Genomic DNA, 19,853 nt, shown 5'->3' on the forward strand with positions numbered 1-19,853 from the left:
ATATTTCTTCACATGATTTAATTTCTCAATGTTTTCGGCTAAAAGAATTTGATTTGAAAATTTGAAATTTCCAATTCGAGAATGAACAAAATAAATGATGGAATCTATTGAGTACCAGTTGAAGAGTTTCTTTGAAGCACAGGATGACTACTGGAGATTTATAAATTCGCATATTCTGATGGAACCAGGAATATAAATATCATACTTCATTGGAATAAAATATAATATACATACTAAAGAATCTTCAGAAATTAAAGATTAAGGAAGACCACCAAATTGCCAGGAAATCATGAATAAGACATTCATACACTTTAAAAGAGATTTAGATAGTTGAGTTCAAGATTTTACTTTCATTATATAGTTTATGTTGTAAATACTCATTTTTATTTAATATTAACTTTATTTTATTTTCAAAGAGGTATTCCCTTATATTAATAAAAGGAATGAAAAGTCTTGTTCTTTTAAATCATAAAAATCACATCTATTCCAGTAATTGTGTGAAGGTTTGCCTATACTAGAAACAAAATTGTATCCTCATTATACATGGAAGGTGCATTACAATGTCTATGATAGCTTGTGACATGATAGCGATGTATTAAAGAAGCATTATCAAAACATTTGTAAAACATTTAACATCTTTGGGTGGTTGGCTGTAAGAAGAATTGTATGCTTGTTCATGTGTGTTAGCTGTAGCTAGATTGAGTAATCTCACAGAGTTTGAAATACAAATAGCAAAGGGAAAGAAGCCACTCCATCTGCTGTTTCAACTTTTGTCTTAGCAAAGTTATAAATCTGGCAAACACACTTTTGTGAGGAAAATATTTAAATTTTAATTAGTCAAAATACCATTATATTATCAACATCTACTCAGACCAACAGAAGGGGCTCACTCATTCAAATATGAAAAGCCTGCATGGAATGCAGTCCATGCATCAAAGGGAACAGCTATAGCTTATTGTTCACTTTTTCAAATTCGTTACATTTTAAAACAATTGAAAGCAATATTAATCTTTCATAGGTACACAATCTAATAAAAACTCAAAAACATTTTTTTAACAAAACAAATTGATTAGGAATGGTCAAATGTTAATGGAGGTTTTACTTCTTCCACACTGGGGTTGGCAAAAAAAATCAATTATCATCAGAGCGTGACATTTACCTCTACTACCTATTAGGAGTTTCAAGCCACAAATGCTAATTCCACATAGCCTTTATGAGAGAAACTACACCAAAATAGTATGCAGAATCCACAATGCAAAAAAACACAAAGATGACACTGAATGTACCCTGGAAAATCTTTTCAGGAAAAAAACAGCCTTCAAAGCACCACAAACTCAATGTATTATCCCTAGAATGTGATAACAATACGCTTACAGAGTCCTCTGTGTAGAAATGTGGCAGCATTAAGCAACCCAATTGCACTCCTCATGTGATCAATCCAAAAGCATATCGGAGCCACACATTCCACTCCATGCCTTCCTCAAGATCTTACCACATACAATCTCCTTCAGATGCTCTGCAATGCATACCTCAAACAACTACCCATGTGCTTGCTTTTATAAACCATGCTTGCGCAAGACCATTAATTGGTATTGCAAAAACTATGAGCCCAAAACCACATGCCACTAAATCAAGGCCCTCAAAATTAAATGTATGTTCAATTTCCCATACACCTTACAAGTGTCTCCAAAAATGCCTATCTTAGAGTGGTACGTGCATCCTAAGATGCACCACAACAAAATAAGAATATTACATTATTAAGCAAGGTGTGCAACACACCTTTCCCAGCACTACCTATTTAAACATAAGAAGATAAGCATATGTTGCATCATTACTGCTCCTATCCTGCTTTTAAATTTGTCATCCTATCATTCTCAAATTGTACTCATTCTCACTCAATGTTGTGAAGATGAATCATTATTCCATTTCAAGCAATGACAAGATGAATCAACATCTTCAAGAGTATCAATTCCACATGCTAGGGTCCTTTTCCTGTTCTTCAGACAGGTATGAATCAGCAAGCATATCAAGAACAGCCAACAATGTCAATGGGGTCTCACTTTAAGAGTCAAATTGATGACCCAGTTACAATGTTCACTATATAACTAGTACTCAACAAGTTCCTCTACAACAATATGAGCTGCCTATTAGTAGCCATTCATCTAACGATTGATGGAGAAAGTAAGTTGCTGCATGATCAGGTTGTAAGAGGGTCAATCCCACGTTGGTAAATGTTATGACACAGGGATGGCTTATAAGCAATACAAATTCCAAATGCTTTGCAAGTGGGGAAAAAGGCTAGAAGGTGAAATTCCCAAAGTAGTGGATTATGTTAATTGTTCTTTCTCCTTATTAAGAAATGCTTAAGGGTGCGCGTGTCCTAAGTGGGTCTCCTTACCTTGTAATTATTACCAATATAAATAACAAAACATTGTCATTATTGTACCAACTACTCATGGAGGTCATAAAACACACAAATCAAATCCCACCCAATTATCTAACTTTCAGACTGCTTGTTTAACCAACTAATCCACAAGCTACCTATTAGACCACATGTCAATTGTTAACCTCATTTGCAACATAATACCATGGCCATAAGTGTCTGAGATTCCAACCCTTTACTATGTAACACACGACTCGTCATTCTGGCTACTTTTCCATGCCCCATCTGTAAATTGTGAAATAGTGGAGCTCAGCACTCATTAGGTTGGCTTCTTTTCCATATTCCATACTCAAATATCTAAAATTTTGCAGAATTTTCAGGGAAAACCCAACTGTCCATGTAAACAATTGCATTGGCAAGTGTGCATTAATTGTAAGCTATATTATGGTATTGAACTGCAAATAATTTCTCACCCTCCTAGGAAAAGCCCTTGCATGGTATTACTTGTTGCTAGAATGATCTATTTACTGCTCTCAACAATCAGTTAATTACTTCTTTGGATACATTGATGATGCTAAACTATATTTTCTAAGAGTACACTCCTTGGAGAAAACAATGAAACAATCTTCAAATTTGATCTTAAGACGGACTGTACTACACACATGCATACAAAATTTGAGCATAACCAACAATGAATACTCTAATTTTTCCTTCCACAAATCATATTACAAATATTTGAAATGCAACCATATGTATATGAACATGCAATAGAGGTGCTCTAAATATAGAAGCATAAGATGTCCAAGGAGTCAAAAGCTCCTATACAAATGAAATCATACCAATCCAGACAGCAAGCTTTCTTAACCAGCGAAGAAACCAAAAAAATCTATGCAAATATTCCATGGAACAACAAAAGGAAAGGAAAGGAAAGGGTCTTTTATAGTCCATGATGCCAGCAATCTGTATATGGGTCTACAGATGGGTTAAAGCAATATGGGACTACCTCGTACTTGCGTGAGGCACCTAATTGCACTACAAACAAGGCACAAGTTCTCCACCACTAGGCCAAGTCAGGCTATACAGACAATACAAGTGCATATTGTGACTCCAATACAAGTACACCATACAATACAAGTACATATTGTGACACCAATCAGATCACAGGATACTATAATAACAACTACAAGAGTAACAAAATATCCATCAAGAAGAATAAGAAGATCACATCCCTAACAACTCAATCCTATGAAGGCTCAAATATTCCAACACACCTTGTCACAAAGAACAGAAGAAGAAACATAAGATGCAGAACAAATAAAACAATTTTCCAAAGTAATACAGTTTAAAATACACACCGCCATTGTGCTCTTATTTGCCATATGATGAAGAAGGCAGCCTTCAAGTATAATTGCATATCAAGGATCCTCAAATTCCCCATATGCTTCCAAAAATAATTGGTCTTATACACCCCATTGACAGAGCAATAGGATTCTGAATCAAATGAGTTGTGGCATAAGAATTTTCACTTCCATTGCACATTTCATATTGGAATTAATAATACCTATGTTACCCCAAGTTTCCGGGAAGGGGACGGCAGGGCACGGCGGGACGAGTTTCCAGGACGGCAAATCCTTTTGCCAATTTTGGAGACGGCGGGGGGACGGCAAAGGGGACAGCTATATAAAATATAGGGAAATTTTAAAATATAGAGGGAAATTTAAATTTTCATATGAAAAATAGATAAAGCATGTATATATACATTATATTCGTATGAAAACATGGATAAAGCAGCTATATGTACATTATAGAACCTTAAAATACCACATTTGTGTTCAAAATTCATTCTATATGCATTCAGAGTTCAGAATTCATTGTCAATACTCAATATGCAATCATAATTGAAAATTCGTTGTCAATATGCTAGCACTTGTTGGATTTGTTGAAAATTTGATTGCTTTGCTTAAACAATTATTGCTGGAAATAATTGTTTTTATCGCCCGTATCGCATATCCTTCCCTTTTAAATATATGAATATCATATGGTAAGAGATGAAATATTGATATAGTTCCCTTTTAAGATTTTAAATATATCATACGGTCAAACATGAAATATGGCCCGATATGAAACATAAATATTTATTGTTGCCTTATATTAATAATTTATCTGTCTTGATCTTCAGATTATATTAAATTTTAATATAAGTTAACGATATTATGAATTATCACATAATCAAGACTTATATTAATAATTTAATATCGTTGCCTTTTAAATTTTTAACAATTGGAACGATTTAGGGTAAATAATTTGGGGCCCACGTTAGGAAAAAAAATTTAAAAATATGACATTTTTTTAATGTTTTTAACTAGCCCCAGCCGTGGGGGACATCCAAGCATCCCCGGGATGGATTGGGGACGTCACAGCCATCCCCGGGACATATGAACATCCCCCACGGCTGGGGCAAACGTCCCCCCGTTTCCAGGACGTCCCCAGCAAATTCCCACATTTTGGGGGCAGGGGGGAAACGTCCCCTGGCTGTCCCCAAGTCCCCAAAACATCCCCGAGACCGGGAGGGGAGCTTTCAGGAAGGGGACACGTCCCCCGGTTACGTAGAAAAATATTAATAAATAAATGTTAGATGAGATAGTACTTAATCTATAAATAAAACAATTGTAAGTTTTTGGGAAGTTACATTCCTGTAGGTAAGGTTAGTTGGTTTTGAACAGGAAAATAATGGGTTTATAAAGCCAGATTGCATCAATCCAATTACTGTGGATGAACGTATTGAAATCACTGAGAAATCATTATATCATACAACACTTTATTATTTGTGATTCATGGTGTAGTTTCTCTGCAGTTTCAGTTTTGTTTCTCTACTATTTTCAATATTTCAATCACATATATATTCATGTTTCTTCTACCTGTGCACTGTGCATGTAAGTAATATTGGAGCATGTTATTTTGGAAATCATGTCAAATATAACAGCATCACAAGGAAGAGGCATAAGCTTAAAACTCCCTTCCCACCTTCCCAAAAACATACCATTTCACTCGCTTAATACAACAGCATCACAAGGAATAGGCATAACCCATCCCATAAAACCATTTCACTTGTTGCCTTAATTACAAACGAAGATTGATTCCACTGGGGCAAAACCCTTGGTTTTACAGCCTTGCTAGGGTTTCATGTGTTCAAGGTTTCTACCAGCAACTTAGAAGTATGTCATAAATTCTCTCACAATCCTCAGGGATATTTCATTTCCTTTAATTTCCTTCTCTTCAACCAGCTAGAAATTTTAAGAAGAAATGAAGATCACAAACCCAATTTCTCCTCAAGTAATATAACCATTGCAAACTTCCACATTAATTTAAACATAACAAACAAATCAATACATTGACCAGCAAGGGATTCCAAGTATGTAGGATGGGTTTCACATTGTCAAACGAAACCATGGAAAAAACGTGGAGAGCCTGTTTGGAAACTAGATCAGGACCCTATAAAAGTTAAAGATTGTTTAAAATTACAAAGAGAGATTTCAGATTTGTCAATATAGCTGGTAAAAAAAATTTAAGTGTCTTCCTATGGCAGGAAACATCCTAAGGCTGACTAGTTATTTTAGGATGGAATCATAAAGTAGTTAATGCAGGCAGAAAGTACCTCAAGAAAAGTGCCTTCAGTGTCCAATCATGATTGTGAAAATGAAGAAATCACATATATCAATATATGGCAAAACCAAAAAAATACTACCAAGCTACATTTGAGCAAGGATAGAAGATTAGCTTAGAGGGTTTTACAACTATAAGAGATTTTTTGCTTTTGCAGACACAAAGAAGCTCTTCTCAAGGAACAAATACAGAGACCATCAACTAGGAAAGATATGGAATAAACAAGAAAACAAAATAATAAGCAAGATAAGATAAAGCACATGCCACATACTACTAGCTTCACAAACTTGAATAGAGGTCTGCATTCTTGAAGCAAAGATGCCAAAAGAGTGGTGCAATCTAGCAAGGGTATCCGATGAAAGATAACCTTAGCCTATCCTAGCAGCCATACACAACAACAGATTAAATGCCAAACATAAGCAAAAACAATGTTATTTTTCATTAGATAGTATAATGTCCTCACAGGGTTACAAATAGGTTGAAAAGAAGCCTCAGCACACAACCCCACATGCTCAACTAACTATAGCTTACAACAACTATCAACACCATAGTGATGCTTCAAATCCACACACAAATCTGCGCACAGACCATTGCTTGCAGGCCCCTTCAATGGCCAATCTCTAGACAACCTCATGAGCTCTTCCCTCTTTTCCCAATCCTTTTCCCTTTGCTGAGCAAATGTTCTGCGAATCTCATCTAGAGCCTACTCTCTGCCCCTTTCTCTCTTTCCTGTTCCATGGTTCTACATTTGTTGTCTCTGCACAAGAAGACGAGTAGTTTCATTCTCTTTTGGAATCCCACCATAAGTGCCTAATTGTTTTTCCTCTTTCTGTCATCATCAAATATCATTTTTGCCTAGTGTAACAGCCCAACTGTTATTACAATTACTTAGTGTTAAGTTATGGAGATCAGATTTTAATTTGAAACTGCCTTACAGACAGATACAGATTAATCACAGCACAAGAGAGGGAATTCAATCTGATTGATTACTGTGTAAGGCAGACTGAAAGATGATGCAATTTAATCTGAATGATGATGGTGTAAAACGATGACAGAAAATCAGAACTGCTAATGATGCTGGACAATTCGAATATATAGATGTGGAACTATAAAGTTATACTTCTATCTTCTACGATTCTTGTTTTTTTTTTTGAATGGAGAGAGACAGAGAGATCGGACTAATATAAGAAAACGATGTCTAAACCAATCAACACGATCCTCTTAATCATCACATCTCCCAACCATCATGTCTCTCTCCATAAAATCATTTAGACATAACACGTCTAAAGCAAGAAGATAATACGGTTTTGATCATTGAATCGTTTCATGTAATCACACGTCATAGATTAGTTAGTTAACATGGATTAACAAGAAACTAATTCATACTTAGACATTACATAGAATCGATTAATATATGAATCGATTCATATGTAATACACCTTACATAGAATTGATTAATATATTAATCGATACATGTTGATTATCTCAGAGAATCAAATTATATAATAGTTGATTCAAATACAATGAATATTCATTAGTAAATTAATTTGTTAAATGACTCAGTCAGATCAGATTACTGACTGACGCTATTCTTCAACACTTAGGAACTCCAATGGTTTCCAGAAGACAGCACCACCAGCGAGACACCTACCCATGCAAAACAGAACAACCACCATGTCATGGAAGATGAATAATTGCAACCAGGGAAAAGAATAATTGCAACACATAACAGGCTGAACCCTAGCACCAGCCAAAGCTAGAAACAATATACACAGCTTCAAAATACAGACAAACAGTCACAAAAGAGGAGTAAGTCCAGAAATATTCCACCTAAATGCCTACTTGTATACTTGCCACATTCTGGGTGAAACCAACAAGAAAAAACATGCAACCAAGAAAATTACACAACCCATGATAGCAGGCTAGAAAAATAAAAACAAGTTGAATTGCTATGTTACCACTGTTAACTGTCATTCCTACCTTGCCACTGAAGTGGTCTCAGATGCTATCAAAATTGTAATTGCTGCTGACATCATCCCAGATGCTGTTGAAGTTATAGTGATGCTAATGTCACACACAGATTGCTGCTGAAGATGAAAGTGTTATCAAAGTGACTTGCTACTGCAGTCATCAGAAGCTACTACCAAAGACCCAGTGCTGACAAGATGACAGTGCTACCGAGATAAAACAGCCTGCTTCCAAAGCTGAAACAGGTCATTAGCCTGAGTCAGAGGTAAGGTATAGGATCACATGTATGTTCATTGTTTGTTTTTTATTATCACCAATAATCCCCACAAGAACACATCCCATCTTTGAAATGATGATAGCGATTAGCATCTCTTAAGAAAAGTTCTCGCTTTGCAATCCTAGAAATGAGTTTGGCAGCCGTATGGCAATCACCACATATACGAAGATTCTTGATAATTCTAATAGGCATTCCCTGTGGGATGCTAATAAGCCCAAATGCAATGGCCAGCTTCTCACTATGATATGATAATAATTTTTCTTTTTGTTCCTCCTCGACATCGTGCAGCACAAAATTTGTGTTAGGGACATAACCTGCTCCCTTTATCAACTCCATTAATATTTCCAGCTTCCTGTATATTTCCTCTGTCTGTATGTGTGATCTGTCCATGACCGTAAAAGAATGCACCCTTCCTTTTACTTCAATCCAGCTGAGTCCTGGTTCCTTTTTCACACCCCTTTCTTTCATTGATTTTCTCACACTTGTAAGATGATCCCACCTGCCAGATGCAGCATAGATATTAGATAAGAGCACATATGCTGCAGAGTCTTGTGGTTCTATCCTCAGAACATGTTCTGCTGCACGTTTTCCTAATTCAATATCCCCATGGATTCTGCAGGCAGCAAGTAAGGTTCGCCAAACTAAAGCACTAGGCTCAAAGGGCATATTGTTGATGAGTTCTTCTGCCTCACCCAGCTGACCAGCACGGCCAAGAAGATCAACCATACATGCATAATGCTCCATTGTTAAAGTGATGTCATGATCTAGCAGGATGGAATCAAATAGGCGACAACCTTTATGCAATAGTCCAGCATTGCTACATGCAGAAAGAACACATACAAAAGTAATATGATTTGGCTTCACACCTTCTTGTTGCATTTGTTCAAAGAGTTCAACAGCCTCCTTCCCATAACCATGCTGTGCATATCCACCCATCATCGCATTCCAGGAGGCAACATCTCTTTTATATATTTTGACAAACGCTTTTTGTGCATCCACCAAACTTCCACACTTGGCATACATGTCAATAATGGCATTCCCCACACAGATATCTACGTCAAATCCTTTTTGGATAATAAAAGAATGGACCTGCTTTCCAATTTCCAGGGCTGCTAAGCTGGCACAAGCATTAAGAATACTGGCAAGATTGAACTGATCTGGCTGTGTGCCAGCCCGTAGCATTTGCCTTAATAGTTTCAGTGCCTCCTCACCTAGCCCATTCTGGATATATCCTTCAATCATGGCATTCCATGAAATAATATTCCATTCAGGCATTCTCTTAAAAACCATGCATGCATATCCAATGCTCCTACACTTCATATACATATCAAGAAGGGAAGTTCCCACCCAGATATTTGACTCACTTCCATTTTTGATGATGTAATTGTGAATGGATTTTCCTTGCTTCAGATCTGCTAGGCTAGCACATGCCCTCATAACACTAGGGAAGGTGAATTCATCTGGTTCAATATCTGTAAACTGTATTTGATAGAATAGTTTCAGAGCCTCCAAGAAACTACCATTCTGCACAAATCCAGCTATCATTGCATTCCATGATATAATATCCCTTGCAGGCATTGCATTAAAAACATACAATGCATCAGCTAAACTGCCACATTTACTATATGCATCAACAAGGGCATTCTGTACAGAAAGATTAGAGTCAAACCCTGTTCTCATTATGTGAGCATGAACCATCTTGCAGTATTCCAAGGATGCTAGAGAGGAACAGGCAACAAGAACACTAGTAAAGGTATATTGCTCAGGATATATGCATGTCCCTAACATTAGGCAAACAAGTTTCAAGGCCTCCTCACCATATGCGTTTTGAGCATACCCTGAAATCATTGCAGCCCACGATACAATATTTCTCTCAGGCATTCTGTCAAAAACATAGCGTGCATCTTGCACCATGTCACACTTGCAATACATATCAACAAGAGCGCTGCTAGCAAAGATGCTAGTCTCATACCCAGATTTGATTATTTCACCGTGTATTCCCATTCCAACTTTATGGTTCTCCGAGGTTGCACATGCTTGGAGAAAAGAGGCATAAGTGTACTGATCAGGCTGGAGACATTCTAATTTCATTCCCTGGAAGAGTTTTCCAGCGCTATCTCCTTTTCCATTCTGTACATATCCTGCTAGCATTGAATTCCATGATACTATGTCCCGTCTCTGCATTTTTCCAAAGACTGTATGTGCAGAATCTATATCGCCACACTTAACATACATGTCAAGAAGAGCGTTCCCCACATCAACATCCGAGAACACCCCAAATTTAACAATATAACCATGGACTTGCAAGCCATGTCCTATTGCTTCTAGGCCACCTGATGCCCTCAGAACTCTTACAAGCATGAATGCGTTTGGCATAATTCCCAACCTAAGAATTTGATTAAAAACCTCAATTGCCTTCCCCGGTAGTCCATTTTGAGTATATCCTAGGGAAAAAATTAATGAACCGTACATTTTTAGCAATTTAGAATTCATGGCTGGTTTATTCAATATCACGTTCTTAATTTATTTTATCTTGTGAAATAAAAAAATGAATTCCCAGTTCCGTAAGTATAAAATACAGAAGAAAATTGGCAATTGTCAACGAAAAACAAATGGTTTTAGAGGAATTAAAATAAACTGTTTGGGAAAAATTATTAAAAAAAGCCAAATAGTAAAGATGGACTTAGGGATCACTTGTGTGGTTTCAAAAGACGAGAATTTGGAGTTGACACATCATCGGTTGTCCATGATAATCAAGGAGATCCCTAGGTCCATCTTTACTTGTGTTGACCTGTTGAAGCTTTAAAACGCTAATAACTAGCCAATTGCCTACCGTTAGCCACTAAAATTTTCCCTACCTGATATCAGAGCTGTCCAATTCACCAGACTGGGATCCTTCCTTTCGTCAATCACCTTGCGAAATCCTTCTACACAATTACATTTGGCATACATATCAATAAGAGCAGTGGCTATGTAGGCATCCACCCCAAATCCAGCTTTGACAATGTGAGCATGGGCTTGCAAGCCTTGGTCCAGAGCTAACAAACTTGAGCACGCGCCGAGAACAGTAGCCACTGTAAACTCATCTACTGGAACATTAGCCTGCTGCATTTCCTGAATAAACATTAACGCCATTTCCTTGCAATTGCAAGTGATATAAGCTGCAACCATGGTGTTCCATGAGACCAAATTCCGTTCAGGCATTTTGTCAAATACCTTGCGCGCATCCTCTATTAATTGAGATTTTGCATACAGATCAATAAGCCTACTGCCTGTATAAACATCTATATCTTGGCCGCTTTTAAGAATAACACCATGGATTTGTTTCAACTGTTCTGGAACTGGAACATTTTCAAGCTGCTGTATTCGTCGAAAGAGTTTTAAAGATTCCCTTAGATTGCCATTCTGAATATACCACAATACTGCATCTCGTTGAGACATATTGTCAACCAGTTGTTGTGCATCGTCAGTCCTATTATGTGTTCTTCGTTTTGTGACGGATTTTGATATGGATTTTATCAAGGAGAGTTGAATTCTTTTTTTACCTGATGAGATGTCTATTTTTTGTTTGTTTTGAAATTCTGTGGAATAAAGAGAGGTTTTTTTTGGCTTTCCAAAGCAGTCTAAAACATAAGACTGAGAAAATGCAGAAGCCATTTTTATGAGCAATTTGCTTCATCTGATATAAGTACTTAAAGCTGTTATCGACTTGATACATAATATGTGGACAATGTCTTTCTGAAGTGGATAATGTTTGTGATGAAACAAAAGAGTGAAGCTTAGTCTTTTGAGTAACGCACTGTATAATTACAGTACTTAGTAGATGTTTTAAAATAAGCATATTTTATTTCACTCAAAGTTTACAATTGTTGAACCAATTTTATCGTAACATGTTCATAATGTAAAATTTGAAAAAGAAAACGAAAATTAATTCAACAAATTTTTATAAATTTTAATCATAGGATACATAAAATTTTGCATATTATATGTCAAAAATTCTTATAAATAGTATGGGAATGACCTTGTCAATATTAATTGTAAGATACCTTAATTTTTGTCAATATTAAGATACTTTAATTTTTATTGAGTATATGTAACGATTTCTCATCAATATTTTTCAAAGTTTTGTTCACAAATATTTCTCAACTAGTCTTTAGTTTATTGATGAAGTTTAGTTCACAAAGAGCCCACCAAGAATTAGTGCAAAGATTCAACGTTCTAAAATGATGAAGTTGGGATCATGTCTTGAGTAAAATTGATGAGTTAAATACTTCTCAAATCTTAACTCTTATACTAAAGAAAATGATAATATGAACACCTAATGTCATGGTATGCTATATTTAAAATTGTAAAATGTGTATCTTACAATTAAATAATAAAGTATGTGCAATCCTTTGTGAGTCTTTTTTAAATATAATAGGGTGTAAATTGAAGACATGTTAGCATAATGTCGTTTATAAATTGAAAAGGATATAAAGATAATTAAACGTACATGTTTAGTTATTAGTTTCTTGTTATTCTTAGTTTATCTTACAACATGAGCATTAAGCATATTAACTTATGTAATATAATATATTTTAGCTTTTTATTAAACTATAAATAGAGGGATGAGGTTGTCTAGTCAAAGTAAATACTAAAAGTAACAAGGCGATAAGACATCGCCCTCTCCTTTAAATTAGACTTCCTCTTGGCAATCATCAAGGGTGGAATATAAGTACATCTCATTATGAGGTTGTCTATATTTACTCTCCATGCATTGCTTTTCATCTTGATGATGGATCATGCAATATGATTTGAAACATTGATGAGAAAAATCTTTACACACCTTAATCCAAAGAATTACTATTGTATTAAGTCATCTCATCAATATCACTTCTCTCCCAATCATTATGCATATATCAATAGTGTTAGGTCCTACCTAGATCCTATGGGTTCTCATTCACATTTAAAGAAATTTTTAAGAAGAATTATAACTTTATATTGAATATGTGTAAGGCTTGGTGTCGAAGTAAACTAGCTAACAATAGTAGGTTACATGCATAGCTTTAGCTAACCATGGTTATATAAAACGGTCTAGAATATTAGATGGCTAAGAAAGTTGGAAGATTGAGGTGAGGTAGAATTGAAAATTAAAAGAAAAGTTAATGTGGGCTTGATTAGCCTTAATTAATTAATCAAGTTAGAGGAATTAAGGATTAAGGTTATTGATTTAATTTAACCCTAGGAGGAAGATGGAAATTAATTACAAGAATATGGGCAGCGGTGACTTGTAAAGATAATTAATTTTAAAAAAATTGAAAAATGATGAATCAAGAGCTAATGGTGAATTTCTGTTGTCTACATTTTTTCCCTCTTTGATATGGAGGCATCGTACGAAAGAAGACTAAAAAATATGCTTCAATCAACTAGATAAATGATGGATGAAAAATGGTGGGATCATAACCCCTCAAGAGATTGCACAAAAAAAGGTGTTTGGGGAAGCTTTCAAAATGAAGAAATGGAAAAATAAAATAGATAGAGAAGGAAAAATTAAGACCAAAAATGGAGAAAAACAAATAAGGTATGAAGAAATGGCAAAGAAAAGAGTCCAAAGGGTGAAAAATTAGGGTGTGGGAGGCTTATAAATAGGCTTAGGCGAGTGGAATAGGTCATTTGCATTGTGGTCCCTCAAAGAATAGAACATAAATTACGTGAAAGAGCTAGGAGAAGATGGAAAATATACTATGTCACATCCACCAAGTGAAGAAAATGTGATAGTGCACATGATCAAAGGAGGTAGGAGTCCAGTACATATCAAAAATTAAACCCCTAGGATCATTAAGTGTAATAAATATGGATCCAAAGTGGAAAAAATGAAGGCGTTGCTTCATGGGAGAGTGTGGATTAACACTTTTGTAATCAAGATTGATTCTTACACTCTGAAAGTGGTGAATGTGTTGGTCAAATGGGTATTTACGATTAAATAAACTCATGAGTGAAATGAAATGCGCCTAATAAGTTAGGATTCACTTATGTAGGAGGAATGTTTTAGTTCTTGTATCAAAATAGAAATGCACTTACATGAAGTGATGCTTTCATGGATTAGACAACTAGCATTTGGCTTATGGGAGAGTTGACAACTAGTTTTTGGATGGATGCAAGATTAGTTGCCACCCTAGAAATCTTGAGAGTAGAGGCCAAAACTGATGGTGTTGAGGGCGAAAATCCCTAGGGGAGGTGAGGTAGGAATTTTTGAAGTGCTAGGGCCATATGATGTAGTGCACATGCCATTATTCTAATAAATAAGGTTATGTTGACAACATTGGTGGAGAGATGTGACATAATGAGACAAGCTCCTTCTATCTACCTAGAGGGGAGACAATAATCACTTTAGAGGATTTTTAGAGGATGTTATGATTGTCAATCTATGAATCTATAGTGAAGTATGAGTTGGAAGGGTCAAGGGATGCTTCAAAGTGATGATTTCTATCAAAGGATTTATCAATGAAAATGCAAGAAATATATTTGTGTGACAAACATCAGTTCATCCTCTCTAAACATATTATAAGTGTTAAAAACACCTTTTTTTTTGTAAAATAAAAAAAAACTAAATGCATCACTTGCTCTTAGGAAATGCATATGAAAATTCAAACATATCACATTATTTATTTACATCATACAATTATTCATTAAATATTATTTTACAAAGCATTGATCATTATTTCATTATGCAAGGTATCATAATTTATACAAATTTTATAAATCATAAATAATCCAAATTTCATGTGAAATTTAGATAACATTTCTAAACAACCAAGTCAGCATTATTCAACTACAAGAGGAGAGAAACACCTAAGTGCTTTTCCTCAAACTACAAACTAGTGTTCCCCTACATAGCTTCCATCAAGGAGTGGCCAATCCTTCACAAGGGTAGCAAATCTAGGGAATCACCAAGAACATCATGACATCTGAGAACTAGTGTTATGGGCCTAAATTTATAAATAATTAATCAAATGAATATTGATTCTATCTAGCTAAGTATGAAACATTTGACTGATTTGTAAACAAATAGACATTGTGAATAGAAAATAACAATTAATTATTTTGCATTACTTTGGCCAAATTTTATAATAAACAAATACACATTATGTGATGGAGATGTGTATCATATATGCACACAAGACTATCTTAAAATAATTCAAGAATTATAATTTCATAATCAATCACACATGACAATTTAATAAATCGAGTATATGCATAATTGTACCTAAAGATAACCCTCCAATCATAGCCACGAAAGGATGTTTAGAAGTTGTTGCCAACTAAAAACACCTAGCCAAGTGTGCGATAAGATTCTAAATAAAATGATAGTGTTATTATTGTGTATTAAGCATGTAATCAAGTTGAAAAAAATTAATCATAATTTTTTATTTTCTATAATTCAATAGGCATTTATAATTATGCCTCATAATAAAAAAACATGTCCACTTTATGAAATATCTTAGTTATACTTATTAATGATCATTTTAAAAACAATAACTTATATTCATTGTTCTTATATGAAAATAATAAATTTGGGTAATCAAATTCTTATATCTTGCTATGTCTTAAGCATTATATAAACTAGTAAATAGAAAATTCTAATCATGTCATATAAAATCAAATTCACCAATCAATGAATAAGATCAGCCTACATATTAAAAAAGAATAAAGCATATACTCGACTTCTTCGCATAACCATAGTTACAAGTTTGATATTGAATTTAATTCTTTTCTTTCAAAGAGGTCTTTGTGTGTGTGTGTGTGTGTGTGTGTGTGTGTGTGTGTGTGTGTGTGTGTCTATACATGCATACATACATAGATACATATGCATATGTGTGTATACATATATACATACATACACAAATACGCGCATGCATATCTCTCTCTCTCTCTCTCTCTCTCTCTCTCTCTCTCTCTCTCTCTCTCTCTCTCTCTCTCTCTCTCTCTCTCTCTCTCTCTCTCTCTCTCTCTCTCTCTCTCACTCTCTCTCTCACACACACACACACACACGCACGTACATATGCATGTATGTACGTACATGTATGAATATGTATATATATATATATATGTATGTATGTATGTATGTATGTATGTATGTATGTATGTATGTATATGTATATGTATATGTATATGTATATGTATATGTATATGTATATGTATATGTATATATTATCTGTATATGTATATGTATATATTATCTATATATGTATATGTATATATGTACATGTATATATGTACATGTATATATATATAAATATCTGTATATGTATATGTATATGTATATGTATATGTATATGTATATGTATATGTGTATGTGTATGTGTATGTGTATGTGTATGTGTATATGTATATATTATCTGTATATGTACATGTATATGTATATATGTACATATATATGTATATGTATATGTATGTATATCTATATATATATACATACATATAGATATACATATATATACATATATACATATATATATATATATATATATGTATATATACATATATACATATATATATATGTATATATACATATATACATATATATATATATGTATATATACATATATACATATATATATGTATATATACATATATACATATATATATGTATAAATACATATATACATATATATATTTGTGTGTGTGTGTATGTATGTATATATATATATATACACGTATAAACAAATACACATATACATATACTTGCATCTGTATACATGGGTGTTCTTTCATATATACTCACATATAAATACATGAATGTACATTCTTTACAATATAAAAATGAGAAAACTGATACGAATATATATGAAGATGCATATAATTATATATTTATATATATATGTATACATATATACTCATATAATATTTATATAACGTTATCTCTATAAAAACAACAATTGTAAATGATGAAATAGTATAATACATGAGACTAGAAGTTTCAATCTTAAAATGAGTGAGTGACTTTTAGGTGATAGGCCCATACACAAATATTTAGGAAAAAATCAAATCATTCTCTACTACCCTAAACATCAAAATTTTAACCAAACGATAAAGAGACCTAGCTATAAACTTACAACACTAAACACATATTTTTTATCAACCACAACAGAGGTTCTTAATGCATAAAGGCATGTACAAGATTAAATGAAACTAATAGTATTATCTTTTCAACTATAGACCTATATAATGTTGAATGGAACTAATAAAAATCTCCATTAAATTGTGAACCTATATAAGGTCATGTTTCTAACAACTAGTGTAAAACAAACACCACAATACATACTATATTGAAAGAGTATAACAATAAAATTTTGCAATTGACAACCCTTTAGCCATAATAACCTCAACATCTACAAACCAATGATAAGGTTGAATTCTATAAAACAAAAAAGAAGGAAAAACAATTCCTTCTCCATTTACAATATAGTGCAAGATATTGTACATATAAAGTGCAATATATTCAAGAACAAATATTTTGCATGCTAAACAGACAGTAGAAAATAAAATATTTCTTATAATAAAAACATATCACTACCTCTTTTACAATAATCCTCTATTACAAAGCTAGTTCATTTCCTTGCTATAGCAGCCACACCTTTTCTTTTCTTTATCCTTTTTGTTATATTTCTTGACACCCTTAAATCTCAATATTGTCCATCATTCCCACTATACAACCATTTGTTGGAGTATTTAAGATTCTATAAAATTCACAACATTTTCAATAAATGCATTCAATGCATTATATTCTCCACTAAATAAAGTTCACAACAACTTCATGAGTTTAAGATTCAATTTTATTTAAAACAGTAACATAAAATTATATAGGTAGGTATGTATGTATGTATGTTAAATATGTGCCTATTTATGTGTACATGTATGTTTATTTTATATACATGTAGCATCATAAAATTGCGACCTTGCAATTTTCAACCACATTTGGGTCTTCACATTGGCGAAACGAATCCTTGAGCCTGATCGGAGACCCAATACATGCTCACATTGCCCGACACTGCACTTTCTCACATCTCGCACTGCATAAACCCTACTTTTTGTCCTAGATAAGGGTAGGACAGGGGCGTGGCGCCCTTGTCCTTGACCTATTTTGGGCCCCGACCATTCAAACTTTGCATTGGGCTTTGCATTTTGGAAGAGGGAAAAGTTTCCCTATGTCAGCCTATGACGAAAATCAATCAATTAACCCTAATTGACGGGTATATAACACACATTTTTCCTTCCTATTTGCATAAGCGAAATTTATGTGAACAAGCATTATCGTCATTCAAGAATCCAAGCATTCAAGCATTCCTTTCAAGCATTGAGCATTCTCAAGTCTCCTTTCAAGGTTAGGTGTTGCATTCAAGTCAATGATTCAACCATTGAAGAGGGGATCTCTTTCATCATTCAATTCCACACAAGCAACTCTATCTACATTTCAATTTCATCGCCTTGAGGTGAATTCTATTTCAGTCTTTCATTTACATTTACTTGCAATTACTACTTTACATCATTTAGTTAATTCCAAAATTGGGGTTTGACCTGAAGGCAAACCCCCAATCCCAACCCCTTTTCCTCTCTTTTTTGTGTGTAGGTTGTAGGTGCGTAGTTGTACTTATAGATTTGAATTTCATTCTCATAGGCGGAAAAACCCTTTTCAGCACACGGATTTTTCGGAGGACTGTGTGCACTTTCAACATGGTCCCAACAACTTTCGCTCAAATTTGCAGGGGACCTTCGTCTCGACATTTTACTGTCAATTTCAGGTGCACAACTTCATCTCGCATTTCTATCTCAAGTTATAGTCATTTCCTTGTCTCTTTTACACTTAGTCTTAAATCACATAATTCAACCTTTTACATTCTAAAAGAGGGGTTGTTGTTACTTTCCAGATCCATTGTCAATTCACTTAGCATTCAATCTCTTCCTATTGTGATTGGATCTAGTGAATTCTCCCCCCTCTTTTAATGTAATGTGTGTGAAAAGGTTAAGGAGAATATTTTGTGAAACTTTCACTCCTTCTCTTAAGGAGAGAAAAGTTTTCCTCTTGACTTCTTCATCACCCTCTTTCACCACCATTACAATACATACATACAAAATATGTCTGTGTGCATGTGATCGTAAGGCATTGAACTAATCTTCAATTCCTACATGGTATCAGAGCTTTGTTATTGCAAAACTCTTCTAAAATATAAAGGTAGAGCTATTGTCAGATAAGATATATTGGTAAATCTAGCAAAGTTGAGTATGCTCTTCTTTTGCATCATATGATGACTTGGATGATGAGAAAAAGATGAAAGAAATAATAGATTTGGGGATTTCCTCTTTAGGGGTTTCTATTGCAAGTTCGTTTTGGAGAATATTTAAGAAAATCTTATCTCACCATTGAGTTTAAGATGTCAAAAAAAAACAATTTTACCTTTTGTTTTGTTCATATCAAACTTGTGAGTCCATATCTACATGGGTTTGAAGTTATGAGGTGGTTTCCATTTTAGAGAGGTAGTTGATATTCTGGAGCATTTTGGGCCAAAATAAACTCTACCATTG

General features: G+C 34.2%; 1 protein-coding gene across 2 annotated transcripts; it reads right to left on the reverse strand.

Annotated features, from left to right (window-relative positions):
* Positions 1-1,065: 1,065 nt before the first annotated feature.
* LOC131039605 (pentatricopeptide repeat-containing protein At2g27610) lies at positions 1,066-12,067 on the reverse strand. 2 transcript variants are annotated; one of them, XR_009104677.2, is made up of 3 exons: positions 11,150-12,067; positions 8,027-10,735; positions 1,066-7,693 (listed from the first exon to the last, which is right to left on the reverse strand). XR_009104677.2 is itself a non-coding variant. In XM_057972397.2 (2 exons), exons 1-2 carry the CDS (start codon positions 11,946-11,948, stop codon positions 8,325-8,327), a joined length of 3,210 nt encoding a protein of 1,069 aa, XP_057828380.2. In that variant the 5' UTR covers positions 11,949-12,067; the 3' UTR covers positions 7,869-8,324. The 2 variants fall into 2 exon arrangements, 1 of the variants encoding a protein (XP_057828380.2); XM_057972397.2 differs by lacking the exon at positions 1,066-7,693 and having other exon boundaries at positions 7,869-10,735.
* Positions 12,068-19,853: the final 7,786 nt, after the last annotated feature.

The sequence above is a fragment of the Cryptomeria japonica genome, chromosome 5 (assembly GCF_030272615.1).
Source record: "Cryptomeria japonica chromosome 5, Sugi_1.0, whole genome shotgun sequence".
Taxonomy (NCBI): Eukaryota; Viridiplantae; Streptophyta; class Pinopsida; order Cupressales; family Cupressaceae; genus Cryptomeria; species Cryptomeria japonica.